The sequence below is a fragment of the Kickxella alabastrina genome (genome assembly GCF_025024165.1).
Source record: "Kickxella alabastrina strain RSA 675 chromosome Unknown BX661scaffold_9, whole genome shotgun sequence".
Classification (NCBI taxonomy): domain Eukaryota; kingdom Fungi; phylum Kickxellomycota; class Kickxellomycetes; order Kickxellales; family Kickxellaceae; genus Kickxella; species Kickxella alabastrina.
In genome coordinates, this window is record NW_026251480.1 from 17392 (window position 1) to 45366 (window position 27975).

A 27975-nucleotide genomic window follows, 5' to 3' on the forward strand; every position below is an offset into this window, starting at 1 on the left:
ATAAACGAAAAAATGCCAGACTATTTATAAAGGTAAATAATACAAGCAGGCTGTGCCAGTTATTTTTAAATGGCTGAGTCAATAATACCTATTCCATTAAATGCATTTTATTGGACCAGCTAGTTGTAAAGTTTAACCTTGAATCCGTACACTGGCAAATGCGGCCAAATCAGCTTTTAAGACTACATGCACCAAACAGTTTTTACAGTCTACTTTGCGTTCCCCAAATATTCGCCAAATATTTAGTTTGCCGTTAATTTTCTAAAACGCATACTTTTCCACTGGCGCAAATTTATATTCGAGTCAAATTAATCAATTGGCGCTGCCGAGGGTTTCAGACTCAAGAACCAAAGGAGTACCGGCCGGCTTGCGGCTTAAAAATTTAAAGGACAAGTGATGCATAATAAATGCGATGTTCACATTCTCTGGGACTTTGTTGGCGCGGAGAATGATAGAATTCTAAAACCCACATAGATAGGAACCAAAGACGATCAGCCCAATCAGTTTGAAAAAGGGAACACATTGTCAAAGCGGGTTAACCAAAATGCGGAGAAAAGGGGTCGCAGACCGTGGACCAAGTAACAAAAATATGTGCAAAATTTGCATGCATGCACGCATGCACGCATGCACGCTCAAAGTTTGTCTTTTTACCCCACACGAAAGAAGCAAAACAACACTGACGTTTCTTTCTGTCAAACGCGTATGATTTTCCATCCCTTTTTATTTACTTTTTCGCTTTAAAATTCGACTCAATTTACAAATTACATGCGCAGATGGAGTCGCGCAATTTAAAACAGCGAGGCCGAGGGGCCTTTAACGACGAGGACACCTTGCCCTTTACGAGTAACGAGTATAACAAGGAGAAACAGCGCATATCAGCTGGCGCTGGTGCTGGCACTGGGGGACTCGATCCAGCCCACTTTGAGGCTGCGCATGGGGCAGTAAGCAAGGCATACGGCGCGTACCCAGCGATCGCGTCCGACAGGTGGGACGGTGCAGGCGATGGCGAGAGCCTGACTGACTTTTCAGAGGTTAGGATGGATGCGGGTGTCAACGGGGTTTTACGCAGCCGCGACTTTGTGATCACAGCGATTCTGACGCTGCTTTCGCTGTTCACGCGCCTGTATAAGATTGGCAGGCGGCCGAACGTGACATGGGACGAGGCGCACTTTGGCAAGTTCGGCGCATTCTACATTAACCACACGTTCTACCATGACGTGCACCCACCACTGGCCAAGATGCTGGTGGGGCTGGCCGAGGTGATTGCTGGGCACAATGGCACGTTCAAATTTGGCTCCGGCGACAAGTACCCGAGCATGTGGATTACACATTTATGCGGGCTCAGCTCGCCCTGTATGGCGCGGCGCTCGTGCCCCTGGCGTACTTGACCTGTCGGCACGTGCACATAAGCCGGGCAATGTCCGCACTGGCCGCCAGTTTTGTGCTGTTTGACAATGCGCTGTGCGTCATGAGTCGCTTTATTTTGCTCGACCAGCCGCTGCTGTTTTTCACAGCCTTGACGCTGTGGAGCGCAACGGGATTCCAGAACGTCAACATGAGCGGGCGGTCGCACACGCGCCGCTGGTGGACGTGGCTGCTGCTAACTGGGTTTTCTCTTGGGTGCGTGATGAGCTCCAAGTGGATCGGCCTCTTCTGCGTCATCATGGTCGGAGTTGCGACCGCCGATGACCTCTTTAGGAAGTTCTGCGACATGATGCCCTGGAAACAATACGCCAAGCATGGGCCGCGCGCATCCTCGCACTGATCATAGTTCCGCTGACCATCTATGTTGCCTGCTTCTGGCTGCACTTCCACTACTTGTATCGGACCGGCTCTGGCGACCACAAACTGTCGGCCAAATTCCAGGCCCACCTCAAGGGAAACAAGCTGAATACCCAGCCGTACGACATCACGTACGGCGCATTTGTCGATCTTCGCGCAGTGTACAACGGCCCTGGCCTGCTGCACTCACACATCCACCAGTACCCGACGGGCTCGCGCATGCAGCAGGTGACGTGCTTCCCTCACCGCGACACAAACAACGTGTGGCAGCTGCAAAAGGCCCACGGTATCCAGGCCAACTACACCCTGGATCCGATCGAGTTTGTCAACCACGGCGATATCGTTCAGGTTGTGCACAACACGACTGGCGCGACGCTCCGGGCTAGCAAGCACGTGATGGCACCACTGACTACCGGCCACTTTGAGGTGGCAGCAGAGAACATCACGGATAGCAGCGAAAGCGGCATCAGCAACTGGCACATCGAGATTGTTGAGCAGCAGCACTCGGGCCGCAAAGACAAGCGGCTGCATGCAATGACCACGATGTTCAGGCTGCGGCATGCGGATTCGGGATGTCTGATGCGCGTAGGGTCGCGGCGGCTGCCCAAGTGGGGCTGGAACCAGTCCGAGGTCACTTGCTTGCCAGACTCTACGGGCAAAAAGGATGTGCGCAGCAAGGACGTTCTATGGTACATTGAGCGCAACATCAACAAGCGCGTGCAAAAGGACGATCTGTCAAAGTACGTGAAGAGCAACTTTTTTATCGATATGATCCAGCTCAATGTCGAGATGGGAAAGACTAACAACGCACTGGGCCCAGACGTCAACAAATACAGCACGTTGGAGAGCCGGCCGGCTCGTGGCCCTTCCTCCTGAGCCCGATGCGCATGGTCGGGTGGGGCGACAAGACGACAAAGTACTATGAGATCGGCAACCCATTGCTATGGTGGGCATCGGCGCTCGTGTGCATTGCCTATCCGTTCCGCTTCCTGTTCTGGCTCGTGTGCATCAAGCGCCGCTGCCCTGGATACACGACCAGTGGGATGCTCAAGTTCTGGGACAGCAGCAAGTTCCTGTGGGGCGGATGGGCGCTCCATACATCCCGTTCTTCTTCATGGGCCGCGTCACGTACATCCACCATTATCTGCCGCGCTTTACTTTGGCCTTCTTTTGCTCGCATACGAGTTGGACAGCTTCTTTGTTCGCTGGCGCAAGGGCCGCTACTTGCGTCTGGCTGCCTGGACCGTCGGCATTGTTGTATGCCTAGTGTTCGTTTATTTCTCGCCGTTCACATACGGTTGGACCGCCCGGCCAAGGAGCTTGCTGGCCGCAGGTGGCTTGCCTCGTGGAATGTTTACGAGGACCGCAATATCTTTTAGACAAAACTTTTCGAATAAAAAAACAGCGTTGAGCTGAACACTGCCCAAAATACGCTCTCGCCGAAGATGAGGTCATACTGTGTTGATCATCGTTGCCGCACAGACAATTTTTCATTTTCCCCTTTGCCCTTTTTGAGAAAATGAAAGCTTTCATTTTCCTTCACTTGATACCCTTCTTTTTTTAAAGTAATTGTTTTTTGTTAGTTATATTTTAAATTTCACTCTGGTAGTTGATAGTTGTATTGATAATCAAAAGAAAAAGACAGACCAGCGGCCACACACCATAGCAAAAAGACAGACTAAATGAGCGATCTCTACGACATTCTTGACCCTTGGGGCTTTTCAGACAACACAACAGCGCAGCCACTGGTGCTGGCTCAACCGGGTCTGGGTACTCTGATTCGACGCGCTCATGCCTAGGTACACAGACTTTTGAATTATAGCGCGTTGCATTTTTGTCCAAATTGAATGAGCAGATGAGCATTCAGCGACAACACGCGTGTTCCCGGATTTCGGTGCATTCCAAATTTGCGCACAACTAATCTGATTCCACAACGTGCAAGCACATACACGTACGCACACTGTACTCGACACGCCTTCCTATTTTGTATTATAGACAGAGTTATTCTCCCACCCATTTACACCATTGCATACTCGGCAGCCATAAAGGCTGGCAGCGGCACCATCACCGGGACGTGCTACAGCGGGTCTTGACTTACTCGGACCTCCCAAGCCACATAATCGGCCAAATCATTCTGGCAGCTGACACTGGAGCGCCGGTGGTCAGCCAGCAGGACTTTAATTTGGCCCTGGCAATGGCAGCTCTGGCGCAGAAAAACATGCGGCCGTCCATCGATACCGTGCTATTCCACCGGGACGACCTCCCTGTACCTGAGATTGATGGCATAGAGGCGCTGCTCACGGACGCCGACATGGAGATTCCAAGGCAGAGCATTAGCTCGCCGGACTTTGCAGATACCTCGGACGACCCGTGGCTCAGTGCTGTGGCAAAGGGCGCTGATATGCCAGTGGCCTCGGCGACCGCGGCCATGGGCGCTGTCTCTGTCTCGGCCGACGGTGTAGTATCAGGGAGCGCGCCGCCCGCCAGCCTCAGCAATGGCAATGCGGGCAAGGGGCAACAGAAGCAGGTGTAGTAGCTGCGGTGGAGAACCGTAGCAGCATCAGCGGCAGCGGCGGGGTGTCGTCCCAGACGTTTGTGCCGCAGATTAGCATGGACACCACGCAGTGGAACTCGATGTGGAGGATGTCTCGATTAAGGAGTCTGCTGAGAGGGGCGGTATTGTGTTCAAGCATACTAACTACGAGGTGACTACCCGCAGCTTCACAGCCATGGTCGTGCGGCGCTACAACGACTTTTTCTGGATCTCAAACTATCTCGTCAGACGGTATCCGTACAGGATGCACCCCAACATTCCGCCAAAGGGATTTCCAGGTAAGTAAGCGGCACGTGTGCCTTTCTCTCTTTGTTTTTATATTCGCACTTGCCATTATTCAGTTCGAGCCAGCCTTTCTCCTGCCTGCTATCAACAAAGTTGAATCATTTACTTATTTATGACCCCACGTAGTGGACCGCCCATTTTTAGATAACCGGGTAAAGGGCCTGACCAGGTTTTCGAGTGCGATTCTGCGCATCCCGTTCCTGCGGCGCGACGCGCTGGTCATTCAGTTCTTCAGCAATACGGACGAGTTTGCGCGGGTCGTCAAAGTCGGCAACCTGGACATGGACGCCGAGGAGTTTGACCCCAATGAAGAGGCTGGCAACACGCCATGGGCCGAGATCCAGCAGACATACATGGCATTCGAAGATTTCTACGGCCAGGTCAGCAGAGACGAAGAAAAGTACCGCGTGCAGATAACCGCCCTGGAAAAGATAGCCGCTACACGCAGGCAATCGGTGACGAGCTGTACGCGTACAGCGATACGTTGCGCACGCTGAACATGCCCACGGAGAGCGCCACTGGCAGCCGCAAGTTCTACATGCTGTCAAAGGCCAAGCGCGCGCTGAATGGCAACCTCAACGAGCTCTCTATGAGCTTTGGCGACGCCTCATTACTTGACAAATCGCAGGGTGAGGTCATGAAGACCATGTCAGCAGAGTACCTGCGCCGTTTATATGACGTCGTCATCTCGATGAAGTTGATGATGGACAGGATTCGCCAGATGGACAAGGGCAAGGAAATCGTGCGTATCAGGGAGCGGATCGATGCCAACCGCAAGGCCCTGGGCCTGCTCTCTGGCGAGTCCGCCACCAGCGTGTCGTCGACCGCTGCGAGTGGCCCAGTCGACCGCAGTGGGATGGAAAGGCTCGAAAAGCTGATTGGAGAGGACATGGCAGACCTCAACAAGCTGGAGCTCGAGCAGCAGTGCATCGAGCTGCGCTTCTACCAGGAGCTGGCGCGGTACAAGTGCTACGAGTCGTTTTTGCACACGCATTACCACCGGTTTGTCGAGGAGCGGATCAAGCACCACACGCTGGCGCTCAACGCCTGGAAGCAGGCCCTAGTCACCGCTGACGACCTGCCGACAAACCCATTAGACTTTATCTCGTAATTGTGCCAATTTCTAAGATAAAAAGTTTATATGCAATGCTGTCGGCTGTAAGAAAAAAACAAGAATATAAATTCGCACGCCTGTTTGCCTATAGCAGGAACCTTCAACCGCCTCAAAGCTTCTCAAACTCGTTGTTTGATGAGCTGGCGCCTGCCAGGTTGCCAATGTTCATTTCCAAGGACGATGATGATGTGTTGTTTTGCTCCAGCGAGAAGAGACTAGTGCGCGAGCCATTGCCATTAAAGGTGCTTCCCCTAACGCTCAGGCGGTGCGGCAAGCTGCTGTCCAACGATGGGTTCATACCCGAGTTCTTCTTTTTGAGGACAAACACTGGCGATTCACCGGCGTCCTTCAGCTGCTGGAACAGCTGCAAGGGCTTTTCGTCTAGCGCCAATACACGCTCGTTCTTTCCCTTGCCCGAGGGTCCGTACTGGATGCACAGCGAGTAGTTGTGCCAGGCGTCGAATATGTGGTACTTCTTCAGTGCGTGCGGGAGAATCGTGCTACAGGGATCATCCGCCGAGATTCGGAAACTCTTGTATGACTCGTTCTCACGCTGCAGCGCATTGTCACCGTACACGCGAATGTGCGGGGTGACGGGAGTCTGGCTCGATGGCGTGCTGCTCGCATGACTGTTCGGCAGCAAAAGCGACGAGCCACCGTGGCATTTAATACCAGCGAGGGCGCTGCTGCCATGGCCGTAATAGGGGTGTTGGTGAATGCTGCGCCTGTAGACGCTGGCACAGGACTTGGCGAGGCCGTCAATGACATGGAGGCTGACCCGCCCACAGGCGCTGAAATTCCAGAGCCGCCCCCAGGACCACTGGCGCCCTGGCCTTATTCTTCCCATCGTGTCGAGACTCGTACTCTTTATTCAACGCTTGGTTCCTGCGCGCAGCAATCGTTGCGCCCACAAACGGGTCATTCATCTGGCGCACCGGCAATGGTACTGGCGCTGGCAGCGGCTTGTTCTCCAGTATGCTCAGCCTGTATATCCTCTGCATATCCGTTTTAATTGTGGCTATTTCGGACGACAGCGACGTTATCTCCTCCATTAGCCGTGAAATTGTCTCCTCTGAATACCGCTTCTGCTTGCGCTGATACGAGCTCCCGTGCGCGTAGTCGGGCTCCACATCGACTGTCTGCGGAACATAACTGTCTGTAGTAATAGGGATTTCGTGCTGGAGCTTGAGAAAGTATACAGACTTGAGAACCAGCAGCCGCTTGCCCAACGCTGGGATGCCCAGGTCCTTGAGAGAATCGTGGTCCAGATTTACCAGAACCTCGCCGTCAATTGAGTTCTCTAAATGATAGTGAATTGGGTAATTAAATGCACAAATATGTTAGTAAAATAGCAGAATCGTTAAAGAATGCACAAGCACTTGCCTTTTCGAATAGCCACCACCGTATGTGTACCTTTAAGCGTGTCTTCGTATCCTTGGAATCCGTTCTGGTTAAACCACCAAGTCACTTTTGCCACATCCCACTCGAGTACTGGCTCCATTAAATGTAAAATAAATATTAACAAAATTGAACTGAAATTTAAAAATAAAAATGCACAAGAAAAGAAAAATAATGTGGTGTCACGACTAAACGCGATTAAAATCCATGTTTTTTTTTGTGCATGGCTTGGCCATTTGCAGGGTAGCAAAAGGCCAAAACATTCACGTGCTAATCCACTATCAACCTGACGTAAAGCAGGCACTGTTGCAAATATTAAAACAGCATTTTCAATAGTGTAGTACATTGTCCAATTGAGAATAAAAGCCACTCTTTTCGTGCTCAATCGCTTTTAAAAGGAACCTGTTTAAACCAGAATATAAAAGGCTGTCAGGCAAAAACTGCACTAAATTGTATGCAGCAAATAGCAAGCAAAATAATACGTTTCCATTTTGTGACCGTATTGCTTGCCTGCTCGCTCACCCGTGCATTCTCTTTCTTTTCCGTGGTTGTAACCTCGCATCTTCAAAGTAAGCGCACGCCAGTTCGGCAATGCGAGAGACGGGATGCCCTAAGGACAACTATGCGTTTCTTAATTATTTCTGTTCTTCCAAATTATTTTTTGTATGTTAGGAGATGAGGACGCTGCTGTTTCCAAAGGTTCGAGCTCCATGTCTACTGATGCACACTTTTGGTGGGACTGGCATGGCTGCTGTGGAGCTTGACATTATGAATGTCGATAATCACTCAAATATTTTTGTAATTGCAGCTGTGGTACTGGACCGAATGTAGCATAGCGCTAATATTGGGATTTTGGTAGTCCAACTGCTGCAAAATGTAGGCTAAAAAGAAGAGCCGAGTTCTCACTGACTATTCAAACAACTTTCCGGCTGAAATAACGAGCGCAGCATTGGACTGCAGTCATCAGGTTGGCAACCACACGAAAAAAACAGGTTCCAACAAAGTGATTAGGCACGTCGGTAATAAAACAGCAAACTCGCACATTAAATGCCTTGCAACTGTTACATTTTACAAGATCTTTCAATAAAAATAAACAACCTTCAAGTTTGGTTATGCTTGGAGATAAGTAACAAAAAAACCAAACCAAACCAAACTACTTGCGCCATCCGACTTTTATTTGCGCATATATTGCCTGGAAGTGCCTACTTGTTACTTTGCTTCTCGCAAAGCAGTCGCACATTAAGCCCACGGCTTTTATTATCCTGCAAAATTTCAGCAAGCAAATCAAAATTTCAATTTCCCCCAAATCTTTCAATATCAAAAGTAAGATATAATACATATTGGGTTTAAATTTAAATCCCCCACTTATTAAATGACGTTGCTTTGGCCAAAAGTACATTTGAATTTGCCCAGCCCATCAAGCCAAAGCCCATTTGCAATGACGAGTGTGCTTGCTTGCCATAGATAATAGCTGAACTACTACATTTTGCTTGTAGGTGTCGTGCCAATAAAAATAGAATGGTACAACTTGCGTATTTATTTTTAAAAAATGGTTGGATGGAACAACCAAATATCTCGTTAAACTAGTAAGCTCAAAGCCATAGAATTTAGTGCATGTTACTTGTTTACCTACCTTTTTAAATGGTTTAATTGTTTTAAATTCTATAGCGTAAACCTTATCAATTATACATGTAAGCAGCACTATTCCATTGTAGTCCAACGCGTACATGTATTCATTTCAGCCCTTACTAATATAATATCTTAGGGCGCACCAATAAGCCACGGAAATATTGCCCATCAGCAAAACTGAAATGAAAAACAAAAAATGAAGGATTTGGCGCCAGAAAGTTTTTGCACCCCCGCTTCTATTTAGCTTTGCACTTGCGCTGGGTGGGTATTCTTGGTTGAATGCAAAGGAAAAGTAATCTTGCAATCCATAACCGCTAACTGATATATGGTTATGCGTTTCCCGTGGCTCAGCAATTGAAACCAGCAGGCAAAATGGCAAGTAAGGCCACGGGTCCACCCAAGCGTGACCAAAAACATTAATCTAGTCAAAATACACAACGGAAATAAACTAGAAATGTGTGAATATGTATTTTTAAGTGTTTACATTTCTGCGCTGCAAAAATTCCGACTTTCGTAGTTACTTGCTACGAAAGAAATTTGAGACGCACTCGATTGCGCTTAGTAACTGAGCATGTATTGAATTTCTAATATAGTTAAAGCTGTAAAACTAAATTCCTAAAACTCTTGGTCACAGAGCATGCAAACATGAATTTATTTTGGCTGCCATGTTCTGAACAATATTATAACCAATTTTGTGCAAGGTGATCCTTGTAGAATGATCACATCAACACCAGCAGTACGGCATGCTTTGAGTGCCATTTGTCCGCCAGCACAGCACATCATGAACGTTGTCTATGAATGGTGTGCCTTCATAATGCTGATCAATCGGTTTATCAATGGCTCAAAACAAATGCATCTGGTGCGGGCCTGATCTTTGGTGCACATTATATTTTTTTGTCACAGCTGCTACCAGTGTATTATTTGTTGCACGCTGCATTTCCTCATACATTTTTAGTATATAATAAACATGGTTCTTTTCCAATTACACCAAAGTTTAACACAGACGCTCTTCACAACAAAACAACATACAGTACACAGTACACAATACAAGCAACTTGAATTTCTTCAGCTCCTATAACCAAAAATGCTCAGCCATATCTCTACTTTTACCGCCACTGTGCTTGCTATTGTTGCCGCATCAACCGCATTTGCCTCTGCCGCGCCTGCGCCCGAGGCCCAATTGCAGGAGCAGCATCAGAATCAGCAAAACTATGTTAGGCACGGCCATTCCCATTGCCACAATAATGGCCACGGCCACAACTGCCGCATGGCCAAGCGTTTTGGTGCGCTGGGCTGGGGCGCTGGCGGTGTTGGCGTTGGTGTTGGAGGCATCGGCGGTGGTTGGGGCTGGGGTGGATTCCCGGTTGCCGCCAACACTGTGAATGCATTTGACCGCAACTCTTTTGCTGCCAACACCTTCGACAACACCGTTTTTGCCAACAACAATAACGCCAACGTTGTGAGCGACAATGTGCACGCACTCAACACTGCTAATGTCATTGCTTGAGCCTTGTATCTGGCATGTAGTCACTGAGCAAGCGGTTGATATATACATCTGATAAGGGCGCATATAAACACATCTTTTGCGTGACTTTATACACTTTTGCTTGGTCGGCCAGGTTTTATTACAAATAAACAGAAGCAGTAATGCATGGATATTTTCAAACTCATTGCCATCTATTAAGTTTGCAAATGCTCGGTAAACATGTTGAAATGCAATACCGAGTTTCTAATCAATAATTGAAATCAATGCACAAAACCAGCGCCTGCTTTATTCACACATGGCACCAAATGCAATGGTATGTGCGCTGGCTTTTATACTCGAGATTAGGAACAAATATTATCCGAAAATAATTTTTTCTTACAAAATGAAAAACGCCATGGAAATTGGCTTGGGTAATATAACATGTAGTTGTTGGGCTGCAATTGGTTAGCGAATTGATCATTTCGGCTTGGGAGTTTGTTGGAATTTTTTACCTGCAAGCCACTTGGCTGCGCTTTCTGTCGAAAAAGGAAACAAAAACGGCGCGGTACTTTGCTTGCATTTTATTTTACTAAACAATTGTTCTCTTTAAATTTACATTTGGTCTATTAAACACCATATTCTTATACTTTCTCCTTGCACAACACAAGCAATTTTACAAAAAGATGGGGCAGTACTGGTTCCTCGCATGCATCGACAGACGTGAAATTACGTCTTACGACAACGGGCTCAAACTGGGCGAGACCATGCTCCAGGGCTATTGCGATATGCTTTGCAAGATGCTGGCATATAAAACCCACTTTATCCGCTCAACTCCTCTTCCTGTGACGCAGACCGTCGCGCTAAAGGACAAGAAGCTCTCTGCCATCGAGGAGCTCCCTGACTTGATCATTGACATGATTTTCTCAAGTCTGACAGAGTATAGCTATATGGAAAACCCCAAATCGGTAGATGCCATTCTGTGCTTTGCACTGTCGTGCCACCGCTTCTTGGACTTTGGGCGCCGCCATTTGCTTAAAGACTTTAAATTGCGTAGTCAGCCAGAAAACTGGAGTGGTCATCGGATCATTTGTGTGGGCGACTATGCAGATGATATTCCCCCGGGTTTTCTCTCCGATTATGAGTGCGAGGAGCTCGGCAATAGAACTCTTTTTGAGTTTGTTAAAACATTCGGAGGGCCATCGAGACTTTTTGCGTATACCCCAGCTCGAACCTATCACCACGCAGGCAAAACCGCCTCAAAGCGCCTCATCAAGGCGCTGTTGCCCGAATTCAGGAACGTTAGTCAGCGGGACAAAGATACCGTTATTCGGAATCTGACGACCGACGAGTATATCCGCGCTGAAGCTTTCCACGCAACGCTTGATAAATTTAATCTTGAAGACATGCTGCTTTCGCGGATCGGCTGGTCGTCGGACCCTTCGGTCGCGTTGGTTAACAAAGTCGGCTTTCACCGGGGCACTTGGGCTGGCCATTGCATTGATTTGAACACGGCAGATACCGTTGACAGCACCTGGAAGGATGTGACCAAAGAATCATACGAGTGGATCAAAACCATCTACGAGGACCAGTCTGACGAATAATTTTCCATATTTCGATTTGATTTAGTATGCTATAAATGCAGATGCTAAAGCTAAAAATAGGAGTTCTAAAGCCATCAAAATGAACTGCCAAGTGTATAATTAATTCCATGCTTTTCGGCTGTAGCATGTTTTATTGTTGTTCATTTGCATTGAGTGAAATGGCATGCTTATTTTATAGCAAGTTGCCAAATATATAATGTAAAGATATAAGATAGCATTGCTACTAGATTATATAATAGTAAATTTAAAAATTACTTACGGCTAATTCAGCAGCTGGTCTACTAATCTGGCTATAGCCAAAGACGACGTCAATCCAGGGCTTTCAATTCCCACGAGATTAACAAACCCAGGAAACCCAGCGTCGCTTTCTTCACGAACAACAAAGTCGCGGAAAGCAGCGCCGGGCGGCTGCAACTTGGGTCGTATGCCTGTGTATCCTGGGCTCAGGTCCTCTGCGCGAATCGATGGCAGGTATTTAGCAATTTCTGCTGCTACGTCGTTTATCAAAGGCTGATTTTGGTCACCGCCATCGATGCTGTAGTCGTCATTTGACTTTATCCACTCGATGTCAGGTCCAAACCTAATTGCCCCGCCCATGTCAATGATCAGATGTGTGCCCAGAGACGTGATGTGCCTGTCGGGCACTGGGTATATTAGCCGCTGAACCCTGATGTGCGCATCTCCTGTGTACATGTAGTAGCGCCCTTTGGCAAAATGCAGCCTGTATTGTGTGTCCCAGTCGTGTTTTGACTGGGGTGCCAACATGTCGGTTATTCGATCGGCCCACAAACCCGCAGCGTTCACCACTGTAGCAGCCCTAATGCCCATGTACGGCGTATCTGTATCGCTTGTGGAAACTAAGACGCGATACTCGTTGTCTACGTGCTCAATAGCTAAGACCTCTGTGTTGGGAGCAAAATCAGCGCCATTATCAAGCAAGTCACGATGCAGGGCGGCCATGAATGCGTGCGTGTCGACAATACCTGTGGTTGGGCTTACCAATGCCATGTGGGCCCGCACGTTCGGCTCCATTTGCTGTGCCTGACTTTCACCAATCATCTCTGTTGGTATGCCCAAATCAGTACAGTGCTGGGCAAGCCTGCTCAGATACTCGGCCTGTTTGTCATCCTGCGCCACTACCCATTTGCCTATACGTCGGTGAGGCACATCGTTCTGCTTGCAGTATTCATACATTAGGTGTTTACCCTCAATACATAGCCGGGTGCGGAGCGAGTCCTTGGGGTAGTAGATGCCCCCGTGGATGACCTCGCTGTTGCGTGAGCTGGTCTCCATTCCAAACTGCTTGTTTTTGTCGATTACAAGTGTGCTTCTGGCACTTGCTCCATTTCTTATACCACTGCCGGATGAAAGTGCTCGCCCAACTGCTAGTCCGACGACGCCGGCTCCGATTACTAGATGATCAACTGACGCCATGTCTTCATTTTTGTACGAGGCCAGCCGCTCTGTGGCGGTCGAGTAATGCAAGAGGCTGCGGCAATGGCGGCGGCAGCCTGTGGTTAACATGTGTCGAGATAAGCACTGCATCGAGAAAGATATTATTATCAAAATGGTTGATTATTAAACGATAGTTTTCTTTGCAGATAAAAAACAATTTCTCCTTTTCCGTATGGCTGAGAAATACGAGTTTTTTTATCGACCACAATCGGAGTGGGTGAGAAATGGTTTTTCTTATCAATTTGGACCAAATTAAGCCGAGGCTTTAAGCTGCTGCGTCATCATCGTGTATCGTTGGGTAAATTGCTCGATATGAAAACTAATTTTAAAAATGCATTATTTTGAGACAAAAAGGAAAAGGTATTTAAACTAAAAACTAGATAATATAAGTGTGCCAATTCGCACCATTAGTTCTCAGCAACAGCGCTCCTAAGAGCCTGGGCAATATCGGCAAGGAGATCATCCGCATCCTCCACACCGACAGACAGGCGGATGAGGTTATCAGTGATGCCCAGCTCGAGGCGCTCCTCGGGAGCCAAACCGGCATGGGTCATGCGCGCCGGCAACTCAGCCAAGCTCTCAACGCCGCCCAGGCTCTCAGCCAGCGTGAACAGGTGGGTGCGCTGCAGGAAACGGTCTGCAGTATGCGTGTCGCCCTTGATGCGGAACGATACCATGCCGCCGAACCCGCGCATCTGCTGTTTGGCCAGCTCGTGCTGGGGGTGCGACTTGAGGCCAGGATAAATAACGTTGTCGACAAACTCGGGAGACGCCTCAAGGAACTCGGCAACCTGTTGGGCGTTCAGGGCATGCTGGCGCATGCGCAGGTGAAGTGTTTTGATACCGCGCTGGGCCTGGTAACAGTCGAAAGGCGAGGGGACAGCGCCAATAGCGTTCTGCAGGAAGCGCACCTTGGATGCCAGTGCGTCATTGTTGGTTGCAGCCACCCCATGACAACGTCCGAGTGCCCATTGATGTACTTGGTTGCCGAGTGCACGACAATGTCGGCTCCCAGGTCCAGGGGTGTCTGGAAATACGGCGACAAGAACGTGTTGTCCACAACGACAAATAGGCCGGCCTCATGAGCAATGTTGATACAGCGGCAATGTCTACAAGACGCAATGTCGGATTGGTTGGTGTCTCGATCCACACTAGCCGTGTGTTTTCGCGGATCACATCGCGCAGGTTGTTCACGTTCTCCAGATCAACAAAGGTAGTCTCGACGCCCAGACTTCCAGCAACCTTGTTCAGGTACCGGTGGGTGCCGCCGTACACATCGTTGACGCTGATGACGTGCGACCCTGGCTGCAACGTGTTGAGAATGGTCGCTGTGGTTGCTGAGCCCGACGAAAACGCAAAGCCATGCTTGGCGTGCTCCAGCGCTGCGATAGCTGTCTCAAGGCTCGACCGGTTAGGGTTGTCCGAGCGCGAGTACTCGTAGACAAAGTCGCCTACCGCACGCTGCTTGAATGTTGTCGACAGTGACAGTGGCGGGATGACGGCGCCCGTCGCTGGATCAGGCGCGGAGCCGGCATGAATAGCCAGCGTGCCGAATCCGTATCCGGCGGATGAGATTGAGCCGCCGTGCACGCTTTCAAACCTTTTGGTATTAGTGACGGGACACCGTTGGCGTCAGTGGCGGTGCCGTTGATGATGTTGGCCGGAGACATTTGCTGATTAGTGCTTAGAGAGAATGTATGTGTGTTTGATAAAAATGAATGGAGAGCAAAAGTGTTGTGAATGTGTGCCAAGAAAGTGTTGCTTTTTATACTTTGCGGTACCAGAAAGCGAATACGTAAGGAAGAGCCGGCTGTGGTTTTTTTTGTGATTCTATTTTAGGAATATCAGGCACAGGCGCGGTATCTGCTTTTGGTGTGTTTTTCCAGGAAATATAGGAAATATGACTAGTTGGATGTAAGTAAATGTAAAGGCAAGCGGAAAGTGGAAAGTGGCGCTTAAAATTGCTTTGGTGTGATTTCGCTACTGTCAGTAAAAAACAAATTTATTTCTACTTGTTGCAGTAACGGAAGAGTAGAGATATAAAAAATGACAAGATCAAAAAAGAATCCTTGCTATAAACGAAAAAAGAGAGAAAAGATGTGGTTGAAAAATGTATTGCTTGGCTATTGTTTGTCTCAGTCAGGGTTGGGACATCGTTTGCCAGGGAATAGCCCTTTTATATCAGCCAGACCTTGCCTGTTCGACCCTTTCTTTTCCTTTTTCGTGTACTTTCCCAAACAGGAAAGAGTGTGCTTGGACGGAGTAACTCTGCCATTGAAAGAATTTCCCTTCTCTTCATTTTTTTGTCATCAAGGAACACTTAAAAAGCTGAATGAGCACATTTAATTCGGGGTGACAGTAGTGTATTACAAATAATTTTTTCTCGCATTGTTGACTGTCTTGAGCGATCTGAAACTGCAACTGCCCAGCACATGTGATTGGACAACAGATTAGCAATATGGAATTGCACACGCAATCGAAAAGCTTTATTTTTGCAGTGTTTCTCCAGGCTCTTTTTTTTGTGCACCTTGTATAGCATATTGACTGAGACACATTGCCATCGTCGTTTACATCTATCTGTTGCAAGCACGCAATCGCCTCTGCCAACGATAGGTCGAACCGATGTGTGCTCCAGCCCCTCCCCACCAACTCATGTAATATTTATATGCTGTGGACAGCGCATAAAAAGCACGCCATAGTCGGGCCATATTGCGGATAACACCTCTTTGGACGCCATCTGTAATACAGAATAAATAATGCGATTAATTTACCGATATTATAATCATTTTTTGACGGCTGAATTTAGTGGGAAACAAATAAGTGCAATTATAATATTTCAAAGCTGGCCAAAAAAATGCGCTCTACATATTTTTTTGTAATGGCTGTCCAGTTAATGATATTACAAAAAAGCATGATCAGCTAAGCTGCAGACATGTTCGACGCGGATTTCTGCTTTATTATGTTCTTACAATGCGCGAGGCTTTCTTTTGAGATAACTATGTACATCATATAGATAGATATATATATGTATAGCGATGCGTGTTATTGTCTTTGTTGCTGATGGCCAAATAATTTGTCAGCCATAGACATTTTGGCATGGTGGAACTTTGCTGCACTTCATTCTGGCATGTTATCCAAGGTTAGAAAACCCTGCCTTTTTCTACAGAAACATCTGCAGCCAATTCCGATTTCATTTTTGGATAATCCAAAATTAAAGTAAAAATGTGGCCGAATTATACTGTAGGAAGCTTGGGAGAAGGGACAATCTAAATTGTATAAGGACACAAACATAACGGTACCAACTAGGAATAAAAAAGGAAGAGCTATTGGCCTTGGCCGATTCGTATTGTAAAGAGCTCTGCTTCGAGAGATGCATGGGCGAACTGCACTCTTTGTTGTGGTAGTGGTATTATTCTAACCCCGCTTCAGTTGCCCGCGTAATACTCGTTCATGATAGTCCGGGTGTCAAACATGAATTCTCTGAGCGGCGTCGAGTTTACAAATCCTCCTCCTCCAGCAGCCGCCTGCCTGCGGAAACTGCGGCGACGGGGTAGATGAAATGCCGGTCTGACGCATCAGATTCGACAGCGCCGCAAACTTGCTGCTGTCGCCACCCTGGACATAATCGCCATTGGCATTGGCTAGCACTGGCGCTGGCGATGCTCTGCCACCAGATCCCATCAAGGTTTGGAGCAGGGATGCGGCCTTGTTCTCGGGTGCCCCCATCACGTGGGGCACAGGCGAGGGCGATCCGAACATGGGCGACATCTGGTATTGATGCTGCTGGTGCGCAGGCGTTTGGCTCAGCGGGCTGCTGCTTGCGGGCGATCTCGCCCGACCGACGGTTTTGAACAGCTCCTGTACGGACATGGCACCTGATCCGCCGAAAAGCGCGGGACTGGCGGTGGTAGCCGGGCGGGGGCAACGGCACTGGGGGGCGCAGTGTTCTGGAGGCGGCAGAAGCTGGCGGCTGGCCCTTTTGTTGACGACAACCGCCGGTTTTCCAATCTTTTCTGGGTGCTTGGCCACCCACGCCTTGATCCGCTTGGCAAACGGCTTGATCAAATAATACCGGTGCTCCTTCTCGGCACCGCCCTTTGACCCCGAGGGCACCCCATTGGCGATCGGCATATTGCCCGCAGCGCAGTTTGTCGGGCCGCGATCCTGACGGCTATTGCAGGGCAGGTCGGCGATGTTGTGCCACAGAATCTGACTGATTTCCTTGCGCACCATCGGGAGAAACTCGGTTTCTTCTGGGATTCCGGTGATAATGTACAGAGATATTTTTTGGTCCGCCTGCATGAGCTCAATCCTCTGCTTCTCGACCAAAAACGGCAAAATGTCGAACCCGTCTCCTCAATGACCTCGCGCTGTGCGCATTGCCATTCGGGTTCGTCCTTGTTGATTTTGCCGCGCGGAAAGCCCCAGCTCGACCGCGAGCTCCACCCCTTGACCAAGAGCACTTTGTCTAGCTCTGGGTTCAGAATGATTGCACCGCATACGGGCACTTTGAACTTGTAGTCGAGGAATGTCTGGTAGGCTGCTTCTGCGTCGTGGGCCCATTGTGAAAGTAGCGGACAGTGTTTGAACATGCGTGCAGCAAGGTCTTTAGCGACATGGAGGGCATTGAGCGGTTCTTTTCGCGAACAAAATCCTCGTAGAACCAGTGCGCCTGCTCAATCTGGAAACAGATTCTTTCGATTTCTTGCAGTTCCTCCTCGGGACATTGATAATAAACCGGCTATAAAGACTCCGCAAAGAAACAGGAAATTATTAGCGCTGAGATGTAACACGAAAAAAATCATTTTCCCGTAGAAAAGAGTATGGTGCGTCTCTTTGTACAAAGGCAAGCGCGCAGTTCAAATTTCTTTGCGCGAATTGGAATTCCCTCCGCTGCGTCTTCCTTTGTTGCTTAAAGTCGAGTGGGAGTGAGTGAGAGTGAAAGAAAAAGCAAATTGAAGAATTCAAATGACGTACCTGGCCAAGTCGTCCAAAACTCTGAAAATGTAGCGTCCTCAAACATTGCTGTGAAAAAAGCTGTAAAAAATATGTGCGCGCGCGTGCGTGTGTCTGGCTATGTGTGTGTGTCTGGTCTAACGGTCGTGCTAATTGCGTGAAATGCAAACTGGTGTTTGGTGTGAACGAAGATAATGAGGGCAAATCCCGGGTTGTGTGGCTTGGTAATAGATAGCGAAAAAGTAGTAAAAAGCGAAATAAAAAAGTAAAGTATGAAATTCAAGTAATGAAAGGAAAAAAGAAAAAAGTAGAAAAAATAGAGAGTTGGCGATATACGACGTCAAAGACCTTTCTTTGTGCACTCTTTGTCAAAGCCACAGGGCATGCGACAAAAAACCCCAACAATGGAGGAATGTGACCATTATTACTATATTGAAAATGTGTAGCACGTGTCGAGAACGCTCCCAATCGAATTTTTTCTTCTCAAACTCGGGTCCATTGCGTGATCCAGTCCAGTACTTCCTTGTACCAGCGGATTGAGTTTGCGGGTTTGTTGATCCAGTGATCCTCGTCGTTAAAGTAAACCAGCCTGGCCGGAATGCCCTTACGGCGCAGCAACGTCCAGGGCGCCAGTGACTGCTCCAGCGTCAGCCTAAAGTCGTTGGCACCATGTACAAACAGCGTTGGAGTTTTGAACTGGCTAGCTAGACGCTCGGGATTAAAAAGCTCATACTTTGGCCGTCCGTCGCGCGTGAAAGGCACGCCGCCGACATCGCGCTCGACAAACCACAGCTCGTCGGTGGTGTAGTATTTGAAACAGTGTTGAACATCCCGTCGTGGGCGACCATAGCCGAGAAGCGGTCGGTGTTTCCGTTCAGCCAGTTGACCATGTACCCGCCGTACGATCCTCCAGTGCCACCAGCCGTGTGGAATCAACGAACCCGTAGTTCTTCAGCACGTGGTCGACGCCCTTCATCAAATCAATGTACGGATGGCCGCCCCACTGCTCCTTGATGGAGTCTGTGAAGTTCTGGCCGTAGCCCTGCGAGCCGTGGAAGTTGATAACAACGGTGACAAAGCCGGCACTGGCATACATGTTGGGGTTCCACTGGCTGACCCCGAATGAGTGGGTCGATGCTTGCTGTGGACCACCGTGGATCAACAACGCCATTGGATACTTTCGGGCCGGGTCAAAACCATGTGGACGAAGCAGCCAGCCGTGCACTTTCTCGTTGAGGGCGCCGGTGAACCAAAAGTCTTCGGCAGAGCTGATGTACACTCCTTGCAGCAAATCTCCATTGACGTCGGTGATCTGGCGCATGGCAGCAGCAGCAGCAGTGGCGGTAGTTTGGTTCTCACCACTCCCGCCGCCAATATTTAGCATATAGATGTTGGACGTATCCGTGACGTTCGAATAAATGGCTAAAAGCTTGTTGCTTCCAAGCCTGACGACGCTTGACACATACCCATAGCCAGAGATGTTGCTGCGTGATCCCGTACTGACGTCCATGGAGACGATCCTGCGATCACCATGCTCGGGAGTCAGAACAAAGAGCTTCTGACTGTCCGCAGACCACATTATGGACTGTGGTGACATGTTCCAGTCCCGTGCAATGGACCTGATGCTCGTGGTGCTCAAATTATAGATAAGAATGCGATTGATGTCGGATTCGTAACCTGGGCTCTCCATCTGCAGCCACGCCAGCGAGTTGTTGTCAGGCGAGAATGCTGGCCCGCTTGCTGCACCCTTGAAATCGCCCGTGATCAGCTTGGGCGCAGAGCTGCCGTCGGCAGGCACCACGTAAATATCCACATTCGTCGACCACACCATTTCGAGGCTTGGGTTGCGCACGACAAATGCCACGTATTTGCCGTCGTTCGACACAGTGTAGCCATCGACATCCCAACGGAGCAGAGGGTCCTTAAACTCGGTCAGGTTACGCATCAGGTTGCTTTCGGTCCCCACACCAGCAACAGAGACCGTGGGACCCTTGTTGTTTACGGGCACAGCAAACAGATTGGTCTTTACCGGCGTCATCCACTTGTTCCAATGCCTAGCCCACAGATTGTCAAACACCTGCGCTGAGTCCGTCCGGTTCTTGGCCGTTACCTGGTTCTCATGCACATTTGAGATTCTCCCATCAGGGTATACGTTGGCGGTAAAAAATAGCGTGCTAGTGGCTGGGCGGTAAACTGCGCTGGCAATATTAACAGTGGCATTGTACACTAGAGTTCCATTTGATTCAGCCACAAGCGAGTGCTGGTAAAGCGACCCGCCAGTCAGATAACCAGCGGTGTCTTGGCCAAGCCAAAGAGGATTGCTGATGCGTCGCCGTTGGCTGATTCGGGTGTCAGCTGCGTGCGATTCCCTGTCGCAATGTCCAGCAGGCACAGGTAACTGAACTCCTTGTTCAAGTCCTGGTTGTAGCGGCTAGTTGTGTACAGAGCACGGCTCTGGTCCGAGGACACGACAGGCGCGGAGGTTATGCGCCGCAGCGAGTGGAACAGGCGCAAGTCCAACGGCTTGAGTTGCTTTGCCGCTTCGTCGGCACCGCAAATGACGCCGATAGTCGCCATCACAACCAAACCAAGCAATGGTCTCGTTAGAACGCGCATTTCTCAATGATAAAATATAATTTTTACAGGAGACACAATAATAAGTTATTAAAGCAAAATATAATAAAAAATTGGTACCTTTAAATAGCCAAATGTTTGCTTTTGAGTAGCGAAAACAAGGACAGTTTTTTTACAGCACGCAATAATATTATATTATAGAGTAATACAAGTAGCTCGCAATTAAATATGTCGAGAAAGTAAACAAAAAAGAAAAGATACTTGACAGTAAAAATGCGTTAATACTGGGAGTTCAAGTACGATGTATCAGAATCACAGAAAAGTTAAGAAGGGATGTTGCTATAAGCCAAATAGAAATCGCAAAACGACAAGGACAAAATTTAAAAAATGTACCGCGCCGGTTGTGCTTATATACTCAATCGCTCGCTCGCTCTCTCGTTTGTTTGTTCGCTTGTGACAAAGTCCTCTTTCCCAGATTGTTCTGGAAGGAGCTGTTCGTCACATGCAGTGTCAGCCGGCTGGCACGCATTCAGCTCACACACAGAAGGCAGTAAAGGCCAGAGCAATTAAAAGTAAGATATATTAAATAGATGAGATAAACCTGCGATAAATGCCCGTATCAAAGCGCGAGCAAATAACTTCTTTCATTTCAGTTGTTGTACGACCACTTCGGCTGTTCCTGGCGGTTCTCCTTGGGGCGAGTTTCAATCTGAATCTGGCGGTGGATCGCGCACAAGAAATCGACATACGACATGTTGTCGTTATTGCGGTCCTCGACCAGCATCAACGCAAATGGAACCTCGGCGCGATCCATGCCCTGGCGAGCAATCTGCACGTTGGCGTATCCGGCGCGAGCAGGCACCAGCCTCTCAGCAATGGCGCGCACCTTCTGACTCAGGGCTGTCGACAGCTGGGCAATTCATGCGCGTTGATATCGACCGCCTCGAGCGATGACACGCCAAGAACGTCCTGCACAAACGATGGTGACACCTGGCGGCCAAGCCAAAGAACCAAAGACCCGCCGCTGGCGAGCAAGTAGGCACCAGCAGGATCGAGCATCGGGTACGATGCACGCACAAGGGCTGGCAGCACAAATTTGCCAGTTGCCTCGTCTGTCGCGCCCTCAGCGTCCGACAGCGCGTGCAGGGGCGCAATGGTCGGGTACAGGTAGTCGAGTGACTTGCGCACGGAGAACTGGCGCAGCAGGCACATGTGGTAGATGCGCTGGTCCACGGGCACGTCGGCGCCACTGCGGATAGCCGGGCTCTTCAACAGCGACAGTGTGTACAGTGGCGACAGCTTGTAGCTCTCCGACAGGATGAGCTGCGCGGGCGAGTTGTGCGTGGCGCAGTTGCGGCGATACGCCGTGTGGATCTGCACGCACTGGTCGGTCAGCTTTCGCGGATACTGCGCAGAGGCGTAGTCAGCGCCTCGGTCACAGCCACCTTGGCCACCAGGTTCATACTGGTGTCGACGTCCGAAAACTTGAACAGGTTTCCGATCAGCGTCGTGCACGGGATAGCCAGGTTGTGGACACGGATGCGGCGCTGGCCGTCAGAAGTTGTGTACAGCAGGGCCGCCTGGAAGTACACGTCCTGATTCTCATCGAGCTTGCCATCGTGCTGCAGCAGCGCACCAATAGCAGTGTCACTGGTAACGCCAGCAAGCTCAACGTCGACATGATTGCGCATAAACAGGTTTCCGTAGTGCTCGTCAACGCGCAGGCCATCGGATGTGCGGATGCGCAGGACTGCGCTGCTGCCGTATGTGCGGTTGACGTCGGCGCGCAGGTCAGCCACAAGACGCTGGCCGTCGCGGCCGCCCTCAAAGGCGGGGTACGAGTACAGCTCGCCGCCTGTGATGGTCGACAGCTGGCTGAGGGTCGCCGTATCCATGTAGGCGGCGGGAACAGGTACAGGCTGCAGCTGATGCCTTCCTCAACCAACTTGACCGCCCAGTCGCGGTAGAACGAGTCCTGGGGCTCGTACAGCGCCTTCTCCTTGTCCGTGTTATGCAGCTTGGCGTCGTCGCGCTGCTTAAGGCTGCCGGGGCCAAAGGTTGGCAGCGCCGTCTGGAACACAAACAGCTTACCGCCGCGTGCGCGCAGGGCCTCGTGGGCTGCCTGAACAACGGCACCAAGCACGGGCTCAGCGGTGTGGTTTTTGGCAACATGATGGGCAGCGCGTCCAAAAGGGGCTCGATAATATGCCGCGACTCGAGCGGGTCGACGACAAAGCCCTCGTGGATCGGCACAAACATGTCCTGGATGTCAGGCACAACCATCATCTGCGCCTGGTCGAGCAGTGGCGACAGGCTGTAAAAGTGCGCGCTGCGGTCAAACGTGATGATGCCGACCTTGGTGCCAACCGGGAGCCCCAACCCGCTGTATAGCGCCGACTTTAGTGCGGCGGCAGCTTGGGCAACCATGCCGCTCTGGACGGCATTCCACGTCACGTCGATGGCAAACACAAAGGACGCCGGTGTGGGTGCACGGGTGATAAAGTCCTTGGTCGCAACAAACTCCACAGTGCCGTTGCGCAGCTCCGGGCGCATCTCACGGTCCAGCCGCCTGCCCATCATGTCGAGGTTGCAGAAGTAGTCGTCGGGCACGTCATTCTCGTGGCGGCACATATTGCACACAAAGCTCTTACCACCGTTAATGAACACCATATGCGGGTTGATATATGTCTTGCAGCGCAGGCAGCGGATGGGGCCCTCCTCTCCAAAGTCAATGAGTTTGACCGGATCCTCGGACGGCGCCAAGTCCGCTAGCGGCTGCACAATCATGCCCATCGGCAGGTGCGACGACTTGAGCAGCTCAGCAGTCTTTGGGATGTTATTCATGGTCAAGCGCACAAAGCGCGGGTTGCTGTTGCCCTCGTCGACGGCGGTGTACTCGGTGCTGACTATGGGTACGTACGTTTTGTTCGCCGTCGAGTACGGCTCGTTCGTGTAGACTTCCTGGTCCCGCGTGTGCACTGCGATCGGCGACGGCAGTTGGCTCGGGTCGATGCGCGGCTTTGGTGGCTCATAGGGCGCCTGCTGCCCCATCTGCTGTGGCGGCTGCTGCTGCTGGTAGTGTGCTTGGCCGGGGTTCTGCATCAGAGCTGTGCCTCCTGGGCTGCGCCCATAGGGGGAGCCGGGCGCGGGCACAGGCGCAGGGGCCTGAGCTCCAGGGACAAAGGTCTGCGGGCCTGAGATGGGCGCGCCGGAAGCGGGCGGGTATCCTTGCTGCTGGGCGCCGCTGTTCATGGGCGGGTAGCCGGTCACACTCATTGGGGCCGCGTTCTGGACGGGACTGGCCGCCGCGTATGCCCGCCTTGTCCGCTGCTGCTGCTTTTGCGCTCCCAATGGCGGGGACTGCATGCCTGGCTGCTGCTGAGGATGTGCCATGCTCATGCCACCCATCTGCTGGGTGAGCGATGTCATGCCCACCGGCGTTTGTGACTGCGGTGGCAAGTAGGATGGACGCTGTTGCTGGGGCTGTGGTTGCTGCATGGGCTGTTGGTACTGCTGCATAGGTGGAATGCCGCCAGCCATGGGCGGGAGCTGTTGGGGCCTCACTTGCATCTGGGGAGGCTGCATCCCTGGTTGTGGCTGCTGTGGCTGCTGTCTCTGCAGTTGCTGTTGTGGTGGCAGCTGCTGCTGTTGTTGAGGAGGAAGTGGTCTGTATTGGGGAGGTGCGCCGCCTGCTGGCAAAAAGCCAGGCTGCTGAACGCCAATGGCACCACCCGCAACAGGTGGCCGCCAGCCCTGAGCAGGCATTGGTTGAGAGCCAGGGGGTGGCGGCGGTCTTTGACCCGGCGCAAACTGCTGCGGCTGCTGCGGTGGCTGCTGCTGCTGCTGGTGGTAGCCCCCGGGAGCAGGTGGTCCATTGGCGGGGATTGGAGGACGCGGCGCGCCCATTTGCGGCGGAGGCGGTGGATAGTTGCTCATTTCTGCCTCTCGAATCTAAGAGTTTAAATTATTATCTGTTATTATAAATGCCGAAAAAGAAAAAGAAAAAAGAAAAGCCGAGCGTTCAACAAAGTAGACGGGACAAAAAAAGGAAAGAGAAAGGCAAACTGGTTACCAGATGGGCAAGTGGGGAAATGTATAAAAAGAGAGTTTCTTTTTGAGATGTGTTGCCTGATGGAATTCACAGAGCGACAAGCACAAGCGAAAGTGTCACAGCTTGAAATGTATCCGAGCATTCAGGCTCAGCCAACGCAATCTGGCATTTTTCAGTGTGGTCATTTCCATGAATGTGTGGACTGCTAGGGACGTTTGGCATCAGCCCATTGGCTCTTTTGCATTTAGTCAGTTGATTCGACTCGATTGAGCCGCGGTAATGGCGAGCCGGTATATAATCACCTGATTTTGTTTACTTTTAAAAGTTGGCGCGAAATGAACTTTTGCAATAAATTCAATTATTTTTGCGATTCATTGGCTTTTTTTGCTAATTCCTTCTTTCTTTCGTTTATTCCAGTTTTATTATTTTTATTTGAAAGCAGCGATTGAACAGAAGAATGTTCACTCCCAAACAATCGAACGGGAGGCCCGAGATCACGTCGCCCCAGAGTGTCGGGACTCCCCAAACCCCGCGAGTCAATGACGATGCGGCCGAACGCCGCCGGCGCCGCAAGTCAGCCATTGAGCGGCGCCGGTCTAACCTTGTAACGCCGCACCGACTGACAACAAAGGTACCGCTGTTCAACCAGAGCCCGCAGCTTACGTCCCCCGGGCCCTTTGCCGTGCAGCTCCCGCGTCTGTCACCCGAAGAGCTGAACCAGCGGTACGAGGAGTGGATGAAGATTGCGGCGGACAATAAGATTAACGCGAACAACACGTGGGATTTTGCACTTATCGACTACTTCTACGACATGAGCCTGCTGCGCGACGGTGACTCGATCAACTTCCAGAAGGCGTCGTGCACGCTCGATGGGTGTGTGAAGATCTACTCGTCGCGTGTGGACTCGGTGGCCTCGGAGACTGGTCGGCTGCTCAGTGGGCTGGCTGACGCACCCGGGAAGCGCTCGGGTCGCCGAGATGAGGGCAATGAAGACGGTGAGGACGGCGACGAGGAGGAGTCGTCAGGCAAGCAAAAGTCTCGTCGCGCAGCACGGTCTTCCAAAACACTTGCCAAGGACTTTGCCAGTATCAGTGTGAAGAAGCTGGACTGGAGTTCTCCGTCGATCCACTGTTCAAGAAGACGTCGGCTGATTTTGACGAGGGCGGCGCGCGTGGCCTGCTGTTGAATCACTTGGCGTTCGACGCCGATGGCAAGATTGTCTTTGACGCCAGTGACTCCAAGACCCTGGCCGAGAACGATGACGAGGCGATGGAAGACGTCATGGACGAGCTTGAAGGGGACGCCGAGGACGTGACATGGAGGGAGTGCCCAAGCGCGCTCGTCGCGTGGCAGCGCCGGTGGGCAGCAGCAGCAGGCACAAGGCGTCGCTGATCGACATTTCCAGCATGGACGATGTGTTTGACAACATCATGCTGCATTTGGACGAGGCCGAGATCTGCCCGTCGCTGGCCGACTTTGAGTTTACGCGCGACACGTCGCTCGATTTTTCACTGCTCAAGGAGCACTTTAGGGATGACGAGGATGGCAGCAGCACCTGAGTGCAACCATGGGCTCGGAGACCGCGGGCAGCACCAATGGAGACATGGCTGCGACGACCACCACCATGGCGGATTTGGTGACGATGGCGACGACATGGGCCACTTCCTGAACTTTGATGAGACTGACTCGGGGCCCATGCCGCTGGAGACCGCGTCTACGCTGCAGATGGCCGAGCTCAGGGAAACCGAGGAACTGCACCAGCAGAAGCAGGGCGATCTGCAGGCAATTCTGCATGAGGCGGGGCAGCTCGCGCTGGCAGTCGCCGATGACGAGGACAACCTGCTGTCGTATTTTGACTCCAAGCTGTCCAAGAGCTGGGCCGGGCCCGAACACTGGCGTCTGCCGATCTCGCGCGCGGCTATGCACAAGCAGATGCACCCGCAGCATGTCGCCGGCAAGGACGGCGAGCTAGACAGGGCCGAGGATGCAGAGGCCAGCAAGCGCAAGAGGGTCGAGAAGCAGGCGTATTTTACGGACTTTATGAACAGTTCTGATGTCAGCGCTGAGATGCTGTTTGTTAAGCCTGCCAGGGCCTCGGTATCACAATGAGCAAGAAGGCGGCGATGAATCAGGAGCACACGCTCCCGGAGGACGTGCACTTTACGTCGAAGAACCTGTTCAACCTGATACTCAAGCCCAGACTCAAGTTCAACCCCCGGCGCATGCGCGCTATGGCGGCCATTGCTGCAGCCAGCAGTGCTGGTAGTGGCTACGCAGAAGGCACCCAAGGCAGCGGTGGCGACAGCTATGGTGGCTTTGTCGTGGACGGGGACGACAGCGGCAATATATTTGGCGCAATGAACGACGACGGGCCGCTCGGAGGCATGGATGACGGGCACGTCGGGTTTGACGATGTCGATGACTATGACGACGATGTTCTGCCGCTCCAAGAGTCTGTGGGCAGCGCGGACAACAAGCCCGATATTCCACTGCTCAAGCTGATCAAGCCCCTGTACGTCAACTACGCGCGGCGGGCCAAGCGGGTCAACGTCAAGAAGCTCAAGGACAATATCTGGCGCGAGATGGCGGCCGGCGATCGACGCAAGTCCATGGCTGCGGATGACGCGGCCATGCTTCTGAGTGATGGCGATGAGGTCAAGCTGGAGAGCGACCAGCGGTTCAGCGAGATTGTTAGCAACCTAAAGAACGTTTATCCGCGTGAGAAGCTCGAAGAGCTGTCCATCTCGTATTGCTTCATCTGCCTGCTGCATCTGGCCAATGAGCGCAATCTGCGCATTGTCGGCGACTCTTCGCTGCGCGATCTCGTCATTACCCAAGACCACTTTGATTGAGATTGCCACTGCAGACTGAGTGATGGAATCTTGTGGTCCCCGGAGCGCGCATGTCGGTTTCCTTATTTGGATATTTCTAATTTTAAATTTTATTTTCATTTTCATTTTTTGAGTCTATATTTGGGGAGGTGTTTTTCCGCTCCTCTTTCACACTGGCCTTTTTTATTCTTTGTTTCTGTTGTTGGAATAATTCATTTAGCTGAATTGTGAGGTTATCCATTTCGTGTCGTTGTGCAAAAGCGGCATTGGCTACGACGTC

The 27975-nt window shown here is 50.9% G+C and overlaps 9 protein-coding genes across 9 annotated transcripts; 4 read left to right on the plus strand and 5 right to left on the minus strand.

Moving 5' to 3' along the window:
* Window positions 1-1037: 1037 nt before the first annotated feature.
* Window positions 1038-3049, plus strand: BX661DRAFT_193664 (uncharacterized protein; the record flags this gene model as incomplete). Its single annotated transcript, XM_051537799.1, is given in 5 exon segments — window positions 1038-1306; window positions 1411-1666; window positions 1699-2604; window positions 2631-2820; window positions 2835-3049. The coding sequence occupies 5 exon segments, from the start codon at window positions 1038-1040 to the stop codon at window positions 3047-3049; spliced, it is 1836 nt and encodes a 611-aa protein (XP_051392051.1).
* Window positions 3050-3464: 415 nt separating this feature from the next.
* On the plus strand, window positions 3465-5732 carry BX661DRAFT_197846 (uncharacterized protein; the record flags this gene model as incomplete). Its single annotated transcript, XM_051538176.1, has 6 exons — window positions 3465-3552; window positions 3831-4311; window positions 4338-4418; window positions 4454-4614; window positions 4766-5028; window positions 5070-5732. 6 exons carry the CDS (start codon window positions 3465-3467, stop codon window positions 5730-5732), a joined length of 1737 nt encoding a protein of 578 aa, XP_051392052.1.
* Window positions 5733-5844: 112 nt separating this feature from the next.
* Window positions 5845-7236, minus strand: BX661DRAFT_197847 (uncharacterized protein; the record flags this gene model as incomplete). Its single annotated transcript, XM_051538177.1, has 4 exons — window positions 5845-6469; window positions 6514-6555; window positions 6594-7035; window positions 7149-7236. 4 exons carry the CDS (start codon window positions 7234-7236, stop codon window positions 5845-5847), a joined length of 1197 nt encoding a protein of 398 aa, XP_051392053.1.
* A 3533-nt stretch (window positions 7237-10769) lies between these two features.
* On the plus strand, window positions 10770-11945 carry BX661DRAFT_181282 (uncharacterized protein). The gene has a single exon (XM_051535662.1). It carries the CDS (start codon window positions 10911-10913, stop codon window positions 11826-11828), a length of 918 nt encoding a protein of 305 aa, XP_051392054.1. The 5' UTR covers window positions 10770-10910; the 3' UTR covers window positions 11829-11945.
* Window positions 11946-12089: 144 nt separating this feature from the next.
* BX661DRAFT_170497 (FAD dependent oxidoreductase) lies at window positions 12090-13262 on the minus strand (the record flags this gene model as incomplete). Its single annotated transcript, XM_051533626.1, has 1 exon — window positions 12090-13262. The coding sequence occupies one exon, from the start codon at window positions 13260-13262 to the stop codon at window positions 12090-12092; it is 1173 nt and encodes a 390-aa protein (XP_051392055.1).
* Window positions 13263-13690: 428 nt separating this feature from the next.
* On the minus strand, window positions 13691-14953 carry BX661DRAFT_193666 (cystathionine gamma-lyase; the record flags this gene model as incomplete). The annotated part of the gene is made up of 4 exons (XM_051537800.1): window positions 13691-14194; window positions 14239-14361; window positions 14382-14874; window positions 14901-14953. The coding sequence occupies 4 exons, from the start codon at window positions 14951-14953 to the stop codon at window positions 13691-13693; spliced, it is 1173 nt and encodes a 390-aa protein (XP_051392056.1).
* Window positions 14954-16223: 1270 nt separating this feature from the next.
* Window positions 16224-18330, minus strand: BX661DRAFT_181287 (uncharacterized protein). Its single transcript, XM_051535663.1, is given in 3 exon segments — window positions 16224-16811; window positions 16822-17595; window positions 17610-18330. 3 exon segments carry the CDS (start codon window positions 17873-17875, stop codon window positions 16709-16711), a joined length of 1143 nt encoding a protein of 380 aa, XP_051392057.1. The 5' UTR covers window positions 17876-18330; the 3' UTR covers window positions 16224-16708.
* Window positions 18331-21462: 3132 nt separating this feature from the next.
* On the minus strand, window positions 21463-24749 carry BX661DRAFT_170501 (uncharacterized protein; the record flags this gene model as incomplete). Its single annotated transcript, XM_051533627.1, has 5 exons — window positions 21463-21723; window positions 21804-22220; window positions 22259-22738; window positions 22765-22884; window positions 22905-24749. The coding sequence occupies 5 exons, from the start codon at window positions 24747-24749 to the stop codon at window positions 21463-21465; spliced, it is 3123 nt and encodes a 1040-aa protein (XP_051392058.1).
* A 506-nt stretch (window positions 24750-25255) lies between these two features.
* BX661DRAFT_181290 (condensin complex subunit 2/barren) lies at window positions 25256-27940 on the plus strand. The gene is given in 6 exon segments (XM_051535664.1): window positions 25256-25495; window positions 25514-25957; window positions 25978-26175; window positions 26187-26359; window positions 26466-26961; window positions 26982-27940. The coding sequence occupies 6 exon segments, from the start codon at window positions 25322-25324 to the stop codon at window positions 27714-27716; spliced, it is 2220 nt and encodes a 739-aa protein (XP_051392059.1). The 5' UTR covers window positions 25256-25321; the 3' UTR covers window positions 27717-27940.
* Window positions 27941-27975: the final 35 nt, after the last annotated feature.